The following is an 18,126-nucleotide window of genomic DNA, read 5'->3' as shown; positions in this document are numbered from 1 at the left end:
CCCCATATAGCTGATATTTTCTTTTTTATATATTGGGTTTATTAAAATAATATATATATATATATATATATATATATATATATATATATATATATATATATATATATATATATATATCTGTCTGAGAACTCAAGCTTTAAAGAGCTACATCATGTATAATGAATAATACAAACTTCTAGCCAAAATGAATGAAATTAAATAAACACACACACACACACACACACACACACACACACACACACACACACACACACACACACACACACACACACACAAGTAAGGAAAGAAATGTTCCGTTTGCTCTTGAGAATCGAATCTTCTGCCTGACTTCGCAAAAGAACCGACTCTTTGGAGAGCCGCTAGTTCAGGCAAGGATAGAGAGCGTCCTCGGCTGAACTCCACATGCACAGCTACAAATAGGAGCTGCGGCGTTAAAACAGAACACAACCGAGCCAGGACAGGTAGCAGCACGACAGATGACAATCTGTCCCAGTTTACACGTGGAACAGAAAACACATTTTACAGCTTAAATCCTCGGATCCGCTGGAGGAAAAAAAACTCTCTTCACCTACACGCTTTTCGCTTTGACCTCTGATTATTCCCTGGACAGGACTCATGAAATCGTTTTAAAGGTAAGGACACATATGAAACGACTGCACACTGATTTTACTGTGATTTTATTCAGGAACTTCCAAAGATCGGAAGTTTTGGTTCATTGCCAAAAGAAAATCTTGAGCGTGTTTTTGTTTTGTCATTGTTGAATTTGAATACAATCGCGGAGATAACCTGGTGTTTTACGAAGGACCCAAATGATATATGAATGTAAATGAAAATGCATAAAGCTATATATATATATATATATATATATATATATATATATATATATATATATAGTATTATTGAAGCGCAGCGTATCTGGAGTGTGTACTGTAAATCTACTTCTCCTAATTGCACTCATTCCACGAATATGCTGATGGATATTATGCAAATGTTGTCTTTTAGTACAGGAATGTAATGAACCCCCGGATAGGAATTTACAGATGTCCGCATTTGGACAATGAATTATTTTGTGTACATGTCATCAATCGTCTTGGCTTAGAATAACAAATTTGCATACCCCATATCTGAAAACTTTGTCTATATTATTTTTATATCATAAAGGTCTAGGTTCTCAGTGGTTCCTATCGTTAGTGTAATTTTTTTTTCTCTGATAGCACTTCTAAAAGACCGAGCGTGCAGTAAACCCCGTCCCTGGGACACACTGTGTTAAGGTCAGCAGAATTCCTAGAAGTCACTTTTCTGCATTATAGTGTGACGTCATTTCGCTCAGCTCAGCGTACAATCTTAAACTCTACACTCCGATTTAGTTTAGCAGCTGAAGCATAGAAATCGAACCTCTTCTTGATTGAATAATGCACTGTCTAAATCGACTACTCTTTACAAACAAAACTTTAGATAGCCTAAAATTTCTAACATTCTTTGTTACAATCTGACTTTGCCTTTAATAGGTAGCAGGCAAACAGTAAAGGTCTTTTGGCTCGATTACGACATGTTGCACAAATGTACTCAGCCTTACTGGAAACATCTTCTGAGTTACATAACATTGTGTTGTAATGGATCTTACGTAACGACTAAAGTACTTTTATTTATTTATTTTTTTGTATTTCTCTGTTTGGCCTCTAGGTGGCAATGTTATACAATCAAAGCTGAAGCTGACCCAAATTCAAAAGAAAACGTGTGACTTGACACTTTTTTTCATATTATTCCAAATATGTTTGAAGAGGCATCTCAAGAAATGAGAGAACAGAGTGCGGGGGTGATGCCAGCTATGGAGGCTGTGAGCACAGGAATGCTAGGATTAGATGTGGCAACCCACAGTAGCACAATGTCTTTCACAGAGGAGGCTGTCTCCATTCTAACATCAAGCAGTATGCTGGCTCGCTCGTTGTTAGGCCGTTCATCAGCATTGAAACGCAAAGAGGTGGCCCCGAGTGGAAGCACACTGAGACGCAAGCGTGAGTTCATCCCCCAGGAGAAGAAGGATGAAGGGTACTGGGACAAGCGCAAAAAGAACAATGAAGCAGCCAAGCGCTCACGAGAGAGGCGTCGTGTCAATGATATGGTGTTAGAGAACCGTGTCCTTGGGCTGCTCGAGGAAAATGCCAGGCTCAGAGCAGAACTACTAGCACTCAAATACCGATTTGGTTTGGTGAAAGAACCATCAAATGCGATTCTTCCGCTAACCCCCACAGCTCAGTGCGTTTCTCAACCGGCCAATTATTACCTACTCCGTGAAGATGGACTTCACACAAGTACCGCTGTGGTGACCCATCCGAATTCCACTCAGGCAGTATTCCATGTGGGACAAGGTATCAGGGAGAATGGCAGCATATCAGAGGACTCAGGCTTCTCAACTCCCGGAGGCTCCAGCGTTGGAAGTCCTGTGTTTTTTGAGGACAGGCTGAGCGATCAGGGCAAACTGTCTCCAAGCAGATCTGATGAGCTGGGCTCTGAATATCACCACTCTCCTGCCCCTGACCCTCTTGTGGCACAGGTCTCTACAGGGCACAGCTTTACAGCTTCTGGAAATGCGGACTCAGTGGAAGGTATGAAGAGTCTCCCACACAAATTGCGTTTCAAGTGTCCAGGCAGCGGTGATAGCGAGAATTTCAGTGAAAGACGCAGCCCTGTGCAGCATACAAGCGGACGTGAAAACCCCAGAAATAATTTACCACTTGGCATGGGTGAGGGGGCTCGGCTCTGGTCACAACATGAAGGAGATGAATCTCGAAAAATGCTCCCTCACCATCATGGCCCGATGGCCGTTTGCAACAATGTTCAGCCAAATGGAAACCAAAACGAGGCACATTACTATGCTGAGAACAGCATGCTCAAATCTCAGCTTAGCTCCCTTGGCGAGGAAGTGGCCCAGCTCAAGAAGCTCTTCTCTGAGCAGCTCTCCAGAATGAACTAAAGATCTCCGCTATTTAAAAAAGACTGAATGCAAAGAGCATCGTCTTTCTGAGCCAGACCCAGCCATAAACAATAAATCGTAAAGTTTTTGTTCAGAACAGAGTTGAAACTGAATTGCAGGGCACTGTCATGATAGGAATAGAGAATAAAATGAAGTAGGGGTGTATAAGATGAAGAAACAGTATGGATGGAGATAGTGTTAATTCCTCTACCAGCGGACTTTTACCTATGGCACCTCCGTCAACAAACCAAAGTGTATCATTCATATGTAACGCAACATTCCCCTATTCAGTGTCAACTCTGCTGTTACATGTCATTTATGGACTCAAAGATGCATACGAAATATGGTACTGGTGTGTTTACAGGAAAATTACTCCATTCACATCTGATGTAAAACATAAATGTTTTTTATTAATTTTTTTGTTCAATCTCCAAGCTTTGGAGAATGGAGATAAAAATTAGGAAAGACCAAAAATTAGTCTGGAGTATTTTGTTGCCATTATTTAAGGTAAAATAGTAATAAACCAATAATAATAATACAAATAATAATAATAATGCATATGTATATATCACGTCTTAAATGTCACTTCGTAGTGCATCAGTAAAAATACAATAAATAAACAAAACGTATCAAGATTCGTCATGATGAATTGTTGGAATACACAATATCATAGAAATGCCTTTTTCTGCCTTTTTCCTGTTTATACCGCTTATAACTGCCATCACAGATCAGATCAGGGTTGTGTATAACGTGTAACTAAAACACTGTACTGTGTATTATGGTGGTAAAAAAAAAAAAAAAAAAAACCTGTGTTGCCTTGTGTATTTATGTTTGTGTGTGTGTGTTCACTGTTTTTATATGTGAATAAATATTTGACAGCATAAGTATAAAGTGTTCCTTCTTTGTAAACAAACATACATAAGAGTATTTAATATGTATTTTTTTCATGTATAAATCAGATCTACATAACACCTTGAATACTGTGTAAGAATATGCATATCTTTCTGATTACATCATATAAGTAATGGTGGATATACAGAAAGAAATCGAGATGGACTGTATGTCACTGGATTATATATTCAAATTACCAAATGTAAACACGGATCTAAAACCACAGTGAAAATGTTCTTGTAATATTAGATTGCTAGTACAATTTGAATGGAAAAATAAAATGCTTTCTCTCACACTGTCTCTCTCTCCATTGCACACACACACACAATCACCTCATGGTCTTTTGAACAGTTTTAATACAAATCTGTGTTCCTCTATAGGTGGTAGCTTTATTGTAGATCAAGTATTCTGTTCTCTTTAATATAGATCAAGTTCTCAGACCAACGAGCTGGCATGTTGTGTGTAGCAGAAACATGTCTGTAACTGACTGACAGAGCTTTCTACCTGAATTTGGCATTCACACAGCTCTTGCAGGACTGAACAGGAACTAGACACTTACAAACAATCTTTTACTGGAAGCTACTGCAGCAGATTAATTGCAATTGTTCCCTGGAATTTTTTTTATGTAGTCTGGTAAGACATAGACTGCTGGGAAATGATTCATGGATGATGTCACGGTAGGATTATCCAGTTTTTACCCCAAGAATTTACCTCTAAAGAGAAGATATCTTATTCATCTTAGCTTTAAAAGTGCTGTATGAAGTATGGCAAGCATTTCTTTCTCGGGTACAGAGGTTATTAGAGGTGAGAAAACATTCATTTTTCGATAAATAACAGAACTAAATTTGATTTAAGAATTAAACAATGTCAAATATCCACATTCCATTTCTAACTCTAAAAAGGCAGACTTCTCATGCAACTCTTTCCCTGATAAAAACAAACAGGAAAGCAGTTTTACATTCTGATATATGGATATTCCATAGTAACTCCATTATCTATCCTTTTATACAGAACATACAAATAAAAAGCAAGTTACATTATGTCTGTCTACAGCAATTACAAACATAGAATTATGAAGTCTTTAACAGCAAAGACTAAAAAGTCAGTCAGTAATGATAATATAGACTTTTGTATGGGAAGGACTTGAAATAAGGATTAATGCATTCAATGCATTCAAATACATACTTTATCCACGAGATGGCAGTCCTAATGCAACACCATTATATATTAATATAGGAAATGACTGATTATACAGAAAGACCAACTACAGAATGAACAAAGCAGTTAAAGTATAAACCCAAGTTACCTCACAGTAACAATGATTAGTTTCATATATATATCACCCCATCACCATTTGTTCATATCATCTTTTGAAGAACAATTAAATGTGTTCTTTAAATCTAACAAATATCATATCAGTCATATCAGTATTTTTATATCAGTTGATCAGCATATAATTTTGCATATATACAAGACAATATGGCTCATTTTATCCTAGATAAAATGTGAGACACTAAACACTTTTATGTTCTTGTGAAAGGACATGAAACCCCAAGAGATTCCGAATCATTCCCGTCTCAAAATGAGGGCCAGCCTCAGACATCTCAGAAATCTTTTTCCATTTGGGGGACACCACAGCTTTATGTTAAATTAGTTTATCCTAGGGTTAGAAATGGTTTTAATGAAGATTCATCCCACAACCATTTCACACACGTTATCCTGAACCTCTTCTCTCCTCCGACCCCCTTCACCCTTTATGCAGCATGAGACGATGGCTGTTACTAGGCAGGCTTGGTGACAGTTACCATGGAAACCGCCTACCCATGAAGCTGGGTGGGGTAGGGTGGGGTACATGGGGGAGTGGGCGGGACTAATGAGAAGAAGGGGGTGCAAAAGAATTGGCAAGTTCAAGGCCATCGCAATGCTGCGATGAATGCCAACACAGACAGACAAAAGATTTTTTTTTTTTTTTAATTATAAATGCTGTGAATCTGTGTAAAAATATAGAGCTTACAGCATTAAAGTGAACTGTGATGGACAAGATAGTTAAAAAAAAAACATAAAAGATGCTCAAATACTGTAATTATCAGACACATGCAGTTTCAAATAAATCTATCTTGGTGTTTAGGTGTCATCAGACCATAATTTGAGATGGGATGGTACTTGTGTTTCATTTTCCTCACAGGCATAAATGAGTCACAGCAGGGGAAGGGTTTCTCTTTAGAGCAGATTTAATTGTCCAATGCCTTGCTTACAAAAGTAATGAAGGTCCTGGTGCTGCTTGGTATATAATCAGCCAATAAAAGCCCATGGTTATGTCTAGTAATTAAACTGGCTTCACCAGACAGGCTCCAGACAGTTAGATATATCTTTTGAGATGTCGTATTCACATGCATAACGTCGAGCACTTGGTCGCTTGCAAATGGAACATGCCGATGAAAAAATTATGGTTTCCCAACCAAACCACCTACTTTACCTTGTGCAATGCAGTGGGTCAAGCCTATGGGTGCACAGGAACCAAACACGCAGAAGACTGGCACGTATTAAGAGCACAGGTTGTTATTTGTGGCCTACGAGTTCCTCTCTACCTTATTCCTTATCTTTACCTTATATCTATCTTCCTTAGCTTTGATCCTGGGTGTCATTCTAAAATTTTACAGCCTGCTCAAAAAAAAAAAAAAAACCCACAGCAAAAAAAGCACTTGCATGTGCATACACTATTTCTATATCTTAATGTTTGAGTATTAGTATAGTGTCAGAAGGATCATTGCTTCCCTCCTGTGAGCCTCTCCCAACAGTTTCTTTTTATATCGCCTCTGTGAGGGCTTGTTTCTAAAAATGTCTTCTGTTCTCTAAGTTTCAGGATCTCTCTCTCTCTCTCTCCCTCTGGTAACCTTATTATATGCATGGAGCACGTCTGGCTACGTGCCTAGTCCCTCCCTGCTCTCTCTTTCTCTCTCTGTTGCTGCAACATGGTTCGAGGATGGATTGAGAGAGAGAGAGAGAGAGAGAGAGAGAGAGAGAGAGAGAGAGAGAATGTTATGCAACTAGTTATGCAACTGTGACCTACTAACATATATTTCCAGCACAGTGAGGGAGGGAGGACATTGGAGCGCCTCAACAACACAACACGAGGAACCAAAATACGAGTCACACTGAACGCGTGCCCGCATACGAGCTGAGCGCTGAACGAGAATCGTGACACTTTGCATGTCTTAGCAATTTCTGCCTATCCGATACCGGCTATAGAGCAACCAACTGCTGGGTTGTGGCTATTCATTTGGATACGCGTGTAAAGCACCAACGGTAAGCGTTATCCTTTGTTTTTCTTTTCTACATTTGTTTTATATATTATGTAGCCATAATTTAGATTTCCCAGTGTGACTGCATGCTGTGTGTTTGGAGGGTAATCTAGAAGTCAGCAGCTGCAATACCAGGGCAGCGGCGGCGACACAATAAACACGCGGCATAAGAATAGTCGTATTATGACGTAACACGGCAAATATAATTGTTTCTTTTTTTTATTATTAATTTTTTTTTTCATGTTGCACTGTTTATCCATGATCGTGCGCGTGCTCCATAAAAAGCGTGCGCACACGCACAGAGGACTGCACGGGCTTTTGTTTCACGCTGTGTCCTTAACGCGCGGTCATTATCAGACATCCAGGCTTTTTTTTTTCCTTCGGTCTGCGTGCATTTTCTCAATGTCAAGGCGAGGCGTGGAGCCCAGGCTCCATATTTCAGCGCTGCGAACTACACGAGCCTAGAAACGAGTGCGCGAGACAGTTTAAGGAGCGCGCGTGCGTGCGCTGCGTGGGGCTATTGCTTAGTCTGGATCATATGGTTTATATACTGATGTTTTTTGTACAGGCGGGTTTGATATTGTGTTCGTAGTAAATGAATACAGTTGACTTCTGCCATAGGAATTTCAGTCATTTTTCCTGGGTTTGATCCGAAATCCCATATACAATCGGGGTTACACGCGATGACGAGGATGACACGCTTTTGGTTGTCACGTGTGACCTGCAGTCCTGATAAAGGTTAACCCGGGTGGTAGTGTTTCAGCATGTTAACCCTTTCCTTCCAGCCATGGGGTGAATTAGCCTACAGCCCCTGGGTAAAGTCAGCGCGGTGTCCCATGGAGAGTATTTCGGGGAGAGTTAGGCCAGAGCCCCGCGGAGGGTTAGCCCAGTGTCCCGGGGAAAATCAGCGCAGTGTTGTGTGGAGAGTTAGCCCAGTGTCCATGTGTGTTAGGAAGTATCATGCGGAGGGTTAGCGAGTGTCCTGTGTAAAGTCACTTTGCCCACACCCTCATGCTGCTGACTTTGCCTTAAGCAGAAGTGACCGCCAGGAACTTTTGAACTAAACCCAAACCTTATAGCCATAACGAACCGAACCGGCAGTGTTATTTCACTAAAACCAATCAATAACAAGATCATTTTTTACACACTTACACTTGGACACACCTGCATGTTTTAATCAGGGAAGGTGTTGTGTGCCTTTCTGCGGTTTACTAAGGCGTTAGCTCATCGCTACCGAGCATGTGTGTGTGTGTGTGTGCTTTGTGTCCAAAACTAGCCTACTAACCTACTTTTGCCGTGTTCACACGTTGTCTCGGGATTGTCCTTTTACGGAATAAAATCTGGGATAAAACGGAAACATTGCACACACTGTATCTGATCGGCTACACAGTACGAACATCACATAACACTGTAATACCCAGGTGGATTACATTTTATGTCATAGGCGTTACGCAGGTTGTTCTATTTATAGTCGCTCGAATAATAAATAAATGGCAAAAAAAATGTGAAGTGAAATGTGTGATCGTGATAAAAGATAATTCAACTTGTTTTTTTGTATCACAATACTATTGCACTCGTACTGTCTATGCGATGCGTTTACACTCGGGTTAAATTCCTGGGTCGCCTGTTTGATGCTTTCCACATGGGACACATTTTCCAGTTCTGAACTAAATTAAATGGCCTGAGTCGGACAAAAGATGATGCAATCGGCGGAAACCCCCTTTGTATTTAGATGCACTGTGTGTGCGCGCGCACTCGCCGCGCTAATTCTGAATGTAGGTCATGTTTGTCAAAGGGAGGGACCATGTCCTACACCAGATGAACCAGAATAAGCTCTCCACCATGTGCAGAAATGCTCACCGTCATAACAAAGAAAAACACTTACTGGGAAAAGGGCGCGTCCTTGTCTACGATCATATTGTACATCACTCATAATTGTTCTCATACTTTTCTTATTAATTTGAGCTAATTTAATTTATTATCAGTGTTCCCTTTCCAAAGTCAAGTACCAGCCTAGAAGGTCTAGCTTCTGTGTTTGGGATCAGCAGGGGTTTTTTTGGCCCTGTAATTTCATTCAACAGCAAAGCTGTACAGATCAATCTGATAGGCCAATGTTAAAAATTTGTTTGTGAAAAAAAAAAATCTTTACAAATCCAACTCACTCAAGTGTGTCTATACACCAAGCTAATTTGCATGGATATTGATGCAATTGGATTTGCATAGGAAATGATGTTGCAAAGTCAAAAATGTATGATGGTATTTACTTTCCCATAAAATCAAACACTAACCGACAGAAACATGGCCACAGTCAATTCGTTATTCTTTTTATCTATCTATCTATTTATTTATTTATTTATTTATTAAAAAAAAAAAATCAGCCTGATCTGTTTGACCCTGATTGCTTGTGGTCAGCTTTTGAAGTTGGGAAATACTTTTTTTTATAAAAGTAAAAAAGAAAAAAAACACTCCTTTTTTTATTCAAGAGTGGAAAATGTCCACTTAATTATGGTGCATGTTCGAGAGCTCTACAAAACTCCAATCATATAATCTAAAAGCAGCAGGTATGAACTGTCTTTTTTTTTTAAAGAAGGAAAGAACTACAGGATTTAAGCCCCCCCACCCAGCATGACAATTATAATTTGACCCTTGGGGTCAGGAGCTTGGCCGTTTCTATTTCCATTACTTAAAAGAAACCCCCAAGCAACACGTGCAGCGACTGCACCAAGTTACTTTCCATGCCTTTCTGGATCTTGGACTACAAGAGTGTCTTTTTAGCATGTCTGTAAAACTGTTAACATGCACAGTACAAAAAGTAAACAGGTGATTTCCACATTTTTAATATGATCCTGGATTTGTCTATTATTCACCCCCACCCCCAAATGATCAAGAAACACAAAATCCTTTGTCTCTCCCACCATTAATAATGTTGAAATTAATGTAAATGTTGATGTCAAAAAGCCTTGATCAGCACAATGGGAAAATCTAAATTAGACTTAAAATGGTTTCATTTGTTTACAGTGGTATATTGCTTACATCAACAATTTGTACCAGACATTAAACATTTGGGCTGCATACAGTATTTATTCCTAGAAAATCTTGCAGCAGGATTCTTTACTTTCATTGCAAGCAACAGCATTTTTGAAGAAAATGTGGTAACAGATTTGTTAAACCAAATGACAAAATGCTACACTTGGGTAATGTTTAATTCATAAATCTCTATTTTTGCTATCACTCAATTATCTATATCCTTAGGAGATACTGGGGTGGCCCTTTGTTAGCATTGTCAGCATTGAAGTCTCTCCTCTGCTTGCAATCATCACTGAGCTGTTATTTCCCCTCCCTGCTTTTCTCTTTGTCTGTCTCGCTCTTCGTCTCAGTCTTCCTCAATCGTTTTCTCACCTCCCTCTATTTTTAGCTAAATATCTGACCCCTCCCACCCGTTTCCTAGCTCCAGCTCTTGCTGAAACATTCCTGACCTATATTTGAGCACAGCCTTGTCTCACATGCTGCCCAGTTTCTGGGTTAGTGGGCCAGCAAGAGAAAAAGTCTCTCATGCTTTAACCCTTAGTTATGTGGCTTCAGGGCTTTAAAATCTAAATATTAGATTAACCAGTGTATAATCGTTGTGTTGCGTCTTGTCTATTTAACCATGTTTTACCTGTGAACTATTGCGAACTTTGTTTTTTTTAAGTAAAATTTATCAGGATTCCCAGATTAGTCTTAAAGTTTGGTCCTTTATTTTACTTCCCTGTCACTAATTTCTTACCAAAATAAAAAAATATTTAATATTTGAACCGCTTGGGAATTTATTTGCAGGTGAAAAATGTTGTCTTATATTATATAGGCAACGAAAATGGTTCACAGGTTATGAGATTATTAAGCAAAAAATATATTAATCAATTGTAGCAAGTCTTCTGTTATGTTCTGTGCTTTTTAGTGTCTTTGGAGTTATTAATCTAAGCCCTCTTGAGCACAATATTTAATGGAGAGAAACATATTGACGTCATCCCTTATGTGTGTCCATTTGAAAAGATTCAAACCTGTTTTTATAGGACAAAACAGGCAACTCTCTTAAAACAGCAAAATAGCAGCTGTAAAGTCAAAATCATTTGCTGTCATTTTGTTTTCTGTCATTATGTTTTCCACAAAGCATGCTCAGGCCAGGTGGGATGTTGTTACCTCTCCAGTGTGTTCGTTAAGTTGACAAAAAAATTCCCTTGTCACTCTTTTCCAAACACAGGCAGTGGGGCCTGTCAAGGCCTTTCAACTGACCTAATTCATCAGTGAGATTCTTGCCTGTTCCTCATTGTTAAACAAATATAGCTTGTCCTTCATCAGCTGCCATCTGATAGCGATTTGGTGATCCCTGGAAAAATAACCACACTCAGCCTGCCTACTTTTTTTTCCTTCCTGGTTGTTGTTTTGTAATCTATTCCTTGACCCACATATATGTAAAAAAAGAAAAAGAAATTGACATGGATGCACCTGTAAGAGCTATTAAAATCTATATCACACTTCCGGATCTTTACCATATTATTTAACCTGTGCACCCAAAGCAGAGGAACAATAAGATTTTAATGTTTCAAAAAACATATACTTTAGCCTTGTTTGATTTCTCCACTCTCAGTGATGTAATACAGGCTAGTGTTTCAGAATGTAAAAACAAATCATGTGCTCATTGCTAATGCTTGCCAGACATGCAGTTATAACTAGGGGAATTTTGCACAAGAAAGATTAATGCTGTAAGCATTTTCAGTTGGTGAGTCAAACAAATGGATTTAAGGGATGTCAAGTTGCAGAAATTATAACATTTACCAAGACAGTATTGTCTATTTTTGTGTACAATTTCAACAAACTCTTTTTCTCTCTTTTGTTGGCACTACCTTATAATAGGCAACAATTAAACAGAGAAACAAGGTCATGGGTCACAGACAGAGGGGATCAATAGCAAGACTAAAAGGTCAGACAGTGGTTAGCCTGCACAAGAGACTATTGAGGGTTGCCATGGGTGACTATCCAACTAAAGCCAGACATGCTAAGCATAGGATTAGGGGAGGGTCTCCAAAAATGTATTTTCCATATATACATGGAAGGATGGAGAGTGTTTCTCAATGAAAAAAGGTGCAAAGAATAAATAAATAAAAACAAGTTGAAGAATGAGTGCATATGTCCTTAACAATGGATTAACATATATATATATTTTTTTGCTTTTGTGTCCACAGCTTTCTAACACAGCCATCTGGAGGCTCCGATAAAGGTTGCACCCCTCCCCACTGTCTGACAAGCTGAGACAGACTGAGTGACCTACATCCTGCAATTCGCCTCAAGCACTTGAGTCAGTCTCCATTGGCTTATTAACATAGCCTTGTTGAAAAGCGAAAAGAAAAAAAAAACGCCTGAAACAAGCTAAAGGAACAGGTCATGGTGGCCCTAAGATAATAGGTTCACATTCCTGTGACTTATTTAATTCATCCCATTGGCTGTTGGAGTGGATGGTTTGGGATTTCATTGGATGATTAACTAGTTAAATGTAGAAGATTGACACAGAGGCTCAGATGTTTTTCATCTTTTGAGCCAATCTGGACACTTAAAGATTATAAATATTATTATTAGAAAAACGCCAGCAAAATCAATGAGGTTGACCCCAACTGCAAACACAATACCCCATAAGATTTTTGCTGATCCAGCTACTTAGTCCAACATTCAAGATTAGTAAAAGTAGGGAGAGAGATCTTTCAGCCATTTTGATTTCCCACCTTTCCCCTTCACCCCATCCCTTCTAATCCCATCAGTAACCATTTCTGATGGTAGAAAGAAGATTCCAAACTGGATTCCTCTAAAAAAGAATGGAAAGTGTAAATTCACAAAGCCCAACAAATTGCAGTGTAGGCAAAACCATAGAGGATAAAGAAACCTTCTCAGGCTATAACAACACTCTTCCTTCCCCCAAGGGCAACCCTCGTTCTGTCCGCCTTTTAAAAGCCAAGCCAAACATGACCTGTCGGCGCAAGCGTGAGTTTATCTCTGATGAGAAGAAAGATGCCTCCTACTGGGAGAAACGCCGCAAGAACAATGAAGCAGCAAAGCGCTCCCGGGAAAAAAGGAGACTCAATGACATGGTTTTGGAGAATAGAGTTATTGCACTGAATGACGAGAATGTACGTCTAAAAACAGAACTTTTGCAACTAAAACTCAGATTTGGCCTCATCAGTGCAGCCTCCTACATGGAAAAGAGCCAGCAGATTGGAGGAACAATGAATGGAACTTCTGCATGTTCATCCTCTTCTTCCAGTCATTTTTACCCTAATGGCTACTCCAGTGGCTCCCAAGTGATGAACTCTGATTCTTCAGAGGCTGAGCAGTCTGTCCGGGGAGAGGGACTTGCCCAGTTAGTTAAATACTCTCCGCGCGGTTCTTTGTCAGATATGTCTGATGGTTCTTCTCGTGACAGTCCAGAGCCAATGAACTATGATATCAAACAGGAAGGACCAGGGTTAGATGTGGACATTGCAAACAGCACAACCACACCAATTATGTTTAACATCCGTCATAAGTTGTCCACACCCCATCACCAACATAGCTTTCAATCAGGATATCACAGCCACCAACAACAGTCTCAGCACCAGGAGACTGTTGTCAATGGTGCTGCACCTCCAGTACAGAATGCTCAAAGGAGTGTCATCCTGTATCGCTCTAGCAGTGTCTCCTATCCTGTAGAGAGTTCAAGACCTCAGGAAATCAGTCATCAAAAACTGCCACAGAACCTACTCCAACCTACAGAGGGATCTACCAAAAGCACTGAGCTCCTGTCAGAAGCAACCAGTCAGCATGAAAGTAAGACTGTAGACTCTCTGCCTTATGAATACTCAGATGGAGAAGCAGCAATGAAACAACCATACAGGCCCCAACATCAGCAGCTTGTGACTATATGTCAGAAGGCTGATAATATGGCACCAGACCTTTGCAGACAAGGGGTTGAAGAACTGCATCAATATGACACTGCACAGAATGAGGAGCCTCCAGTACTGAGTTATGAAGGAGGTCCCAGGAAAGAAGGGTACTATCAGGGTCTCTCAGGAAAGGACACCTGTTTAAGTGATGGTGATCCTCGCAGTTCTGACAAAGATGCGTCCACTGATGATGAATGCCCATCTTCATTTTGTTCTGAAACTGGCAGTTATCACCAGCAATCCCCGTTGGCTGGAGGGCCAAATTTGTCCCCACAAAGCCAAAGCAGAGACAGTCAAGCAGAGGTCAAAGGTACAGCACTACCGCACAAACTACGCCTTAAGCACAGATCTCTGAGTAATGCTGGATCAGCAACTCAAGAATCACCAACTACACCACCAGCACATGTGCATCCATTACCTCAGCACCCTTATCTGGCTTTGCCTCAATCCAACCAGCAACTGCAGGTTGGTTGAGAAAGAGAGAACCAGTGGTTAAGGGCCAGCCAAACCCAGAGTTCTGCAAGCAGGCCACTTCAGCAGAGGAAAGAAGGATGGATTGTGGAAATAAAATCCTGGTGTATGCTGGTGAACAAGAGGCATAACTAAGAATGAGGAACACATTGGGACCCACTGTAATAGTGTGCTAACAGGCATTACCTTCTGCCTCTTTCCATCTGGTGTTAGTGTGTAATGGGAGCAGAGACATAGACAAAGAATTGTCAAACCCAAATGCAGACAGAACTTCTGGGTAAACTGTATTATACTGTAAAGATTGCTTTGTTTCTGTATCTCATCCTATAATTACAAAAGCACTTGTGCAGCAAATGAGAGAAATGAACAGACTTTTCAAAATATTTCCCAAACACAATTTGTTATAACATGATGTCAAGGTAACAGCAAACAAGGCAATAGCAACCATTTGTGAGGCATTCAAGCCTGCTCACTAACTGTAAATACCTACTGGTTTGTGTAAATTTTTCTACCAATCCAGAGCCTAGCTGTTTACCACAAAACATATCAAAAACATCAGAGCATTCTGGGAGTATTCCCTTGACCAAAGAAAGACAATAGCTTTACATTTCATACCTCTGCCCTACATCTTTTTTTATTTTTATTAACCCTATTCCTATTCCTGAAATCATATCCCAGACACCATGCTCTTTTGTCCAAGCACTTGGTTTGTATATTACTGTAATATAATTATTATATATAAATATATATTTTAGGAATAAAATCAAGTTTTTTTGAAAAAAAAATTAAGAAAAAAATAAGTCAAGGGCAAAAAGGATTTCGATTACTCACCAATTCTTCAAAAATACTGTATAGTTCATTGCGTTTACTGTTCAGGTGTTCATTTATGTACCTTTTTGTTGTTGTTTTTTCAATTTCTCATTTTCAGCAATTCACAAACAGTAAAGAAAATTAAAATGCCCCAATTTTTTTTTTTTTCTTAAGGTGATCTGTGTTTAATTTCATAGATTTTAGTGCAATTATAGCAAGTTCACAAAACTGGAAAGAAATAAAATAGTATCTGCAAAAATGCTTGATGCTGTAGGTCCAACCTATAGGTAACTGAGATACATCAGTCTTGAAAAACTGGTGTTTGCAGCCATGATTTTGATTTCTTGCCCTTGAACCTTTATTTAAGCCATTCAGCTCAACGATGTATACAGAACCTGTATGTCCGTTATAGACGCCACCTTACATATTTCCCTATATGTTTCTGAGTCTATACTCTTATTAAGGACAGGAACAATCTAACTTATTTAATTATAAAAAAATTTTTTTATGTGCCTCATTTAGACTCACTGTCTTTTTTATTTTTAAGTCAAGTCTACATGTCATGTCTGGCATCGAGCACTTAATATTGTATAAATGTAAAGTTTCTTCTACCCTGGATGACACTGTATTCTGTGCTTTTTTTTATTATGTGTGATTTTTGGAAAAAAAAAGTGTTGTCCTGTTTTCATGTATTTAAACAACCCTTTGTTATCTTCACCCCATCCTCCCTTTTTAAAGCCTTTTCCCTCATTCTATCAATGTGTATTAAATTCAGTGATCTTTGTGTTTTCTGTTCATAATGTCATGAAAAAGAAACAAAGATTCAAAAAGACTTGTGTTATAGCGTGGCACTGTTGTCACACTTTCTGTTTTGAAACGGATTCATGATGTTACAACACTAAATATCCATAAAAGACAATGGGTGCGTTTGAAAAATGAAAAAGGAAAAAAAAAAACAACAATAAAAAGGATGTTGGTTTTCTGACAGTTGGTTGATTTCTTGAGTTTTTTCTATTCCAGTTGTAGTACACTTTTCACTGTATAATTGTGCACTATTTAATTGAATCTTATTTTGCAACACATTTGCTGATGCAAACACGAGTTTTATAATATCTCTTATTAACATTCCAACATTCCAAAGTTTCAGATCTGCCTCTAATCAGATGGAATGTGCCCTTGATCCGAGTCAACAACTAAACAATTGCTGAATGTAGAAAATCTACCACAGGGCAGCATTCCTTATCGGGCAAAGTGTTGTGGCACTATAGTTTGTGCAGATGCTGAAGCCCTGAGTCAGGTTAGCTCAGAGAGACCTGACACACTGACACACTTTGTCTCAAACCTACTTATGCATGTTCACTTCCCTGATGTAACACTGTCCTAGTTACTCAGCCTAGTTACTCAGCCTACTGCTAAACCCAGCTGGGTAGCAGAATGGAAAACACACAAATACATCCACATTGAGTTTGTTTTTATCTCTGCACAAGCAAAAAAACACAAGTTTCAAATCCTTGTACCAGAGCACCAAAAAGTCAGAACTCATCAAACACAGCACACAATAGCTATTGTGTATTGTGAAATAAAATAAAATAAAGCACATGAGTAGAATGAAACAGAATGAATCACTGTCTTTTCTTCTCTTTTTTTGTCACTTTCATTAGTGTGCCATGCTTTACAGCAACACTGCTCTATATAAACGAGGAATCGTTAACATTAGAACAAGTACATTTATATAAACTTGTGCAGCCTGTATTAGTGTCAGGGTCATGCTGTTATAACAAATTTACACACACCATCTAAATAATCTACGTATTCAGCAGTGTTGTGTTATATGCAAATTACAGAACATTTTCTTGCTGCAGCAGCACCTTTGATTTATAGATTTAGAGTCTTTGAAAAAAATGAATATTTTACTTTAATCACAGCAAGTGTATAGCAGTAAGATCATTGACCCAAAAATTACAGAGTACTTTATATTACTTTCAATAATTCCACACAGGTTTAAAAGTAATATACTTGGTTGTGTACAGTATTTTATTGTAGGATCTATTTACAACGTGTTCAGCATGCAGGGAATACAGGTGAAGGACATGAGACCATGTTGAAATCCATTATGTATTAAGCAATTCCAAGTTTCTTAGCTATGAGGGCCTGGAAAAAGTCAGATGGCCTAAGCTATCGCATTTTGCAATAGTCTTACCAACAGGTGCTTAAAAACAGAACAAATAGAAGCAATTGTCCAGGATATATATATATATATATATATATATATATATATATATATATATATATATATATATATATATATATATATATATATATATATATATATATATATATATATATATATATATATATATATATATATATATATATATATATATATATATATATATATATACAGTGAACCTCGGTTACAATTTAATTCGTTCCGGTACTTTATTAAGTAACCTGAAAAGTTCGTATCCCGATACAAATTTCCCCATAATAATGAACAGAAACTTTGGTAATTCGTTCTGGACAACCAAAAATATTACTTAAATAAAAATAAAGCCAATATTCACTAATATTATTTACTTTTAACATGTTATATTAAAATCATACCACATAAAAACATACAAAAGAGGAAAAGATCTTTACGGTACTTTCCTTTGAGAAGACTCGCTGCAGGAGGCGGCGTTCGTAGAAGGGGAGGAGGAGAGTTATTGTTTGGAAGGAGAATCTTATT

At 38.5% G+C, this 18,126-nt stretch overlaps 2 protein-coding genes across 3 annotated transcripts; both read left to right on the top strand.

The window, feature by feature from the left end:
- The first annotated feature begins 375 nt into the window (after positions 1–375).
- Positions 376–4,158, top strand: nfil3-6 (nuclear factor, interleukin 3 regulated, member 6). 2 transcript variants are annotated; one of them, XM_046865948.1, is made up of 3 exons: positions 376–632; positions 1,215–1,271; positions 1,684–4,158. In XM_046865948.1, exon 3 carries the CDS (start codon positions 1,772–1,774, stop codon positions 2,972–2,974), a length of 1,203 nt encoding a protein of 400 aa, XP_046721904.1. In that variant the 5' UTR covers positions 376–632; positions 1,215–1,271; positions 1,684–1,771; the 3' UTR covers positions 2,975–4,158. The 2 variants fall into 2 exon arrangements, with proteins under 2 accessions (XP_046721904.1, XP_046721903.1); XM_046865947.1 differs by lacking the exon at positions 1,215–1,271 and having other exon boundaries at positions 377–632.
- A 2,725-nt stretch (positions 4,159–6,883) lies between these two features.
- Positions 6,884–16,385, top strand: nfil3-2 (nuclear factor, interleukin 3 regulated, member 2). The gene is made up of 2 exons (XM_046865946.1): positions 6,884–7,171; positions 12,390–16,385. The coding sequence occupies exon 2, from the start codon at positions 13,014–13,016 to the stop codon at positions 14,589–14,591; it is 1,578 nt and encodes a 525-aa protein (XP_046721902.1). The 5' UTR covers positions 6,884–7,171; positions 12,390–13,013; the 3' UTR covers positions 14,592–16,385.
- Positions 16,386–18,126: the final 1,741 nt, after the last annotated feature.

This window comes from Silurus meridionalis, chromosome 14 (assembly GCF_014805685.1).
Source record: "Silurus meridionalis isolate SWU-2019-XX chromosome 14, ASM1480568v1, whole genome shotgun sequence".
Classification (NCBI taxonomy): Eukaryota; Metazoa; Chordata; class Actinopteri; order Siluriformes; family Siluridae; genus Silurus; species Silurus meridionalis.
This window is presented reverse-complemented; position numbering and strand designations above follow the sequence as displayed.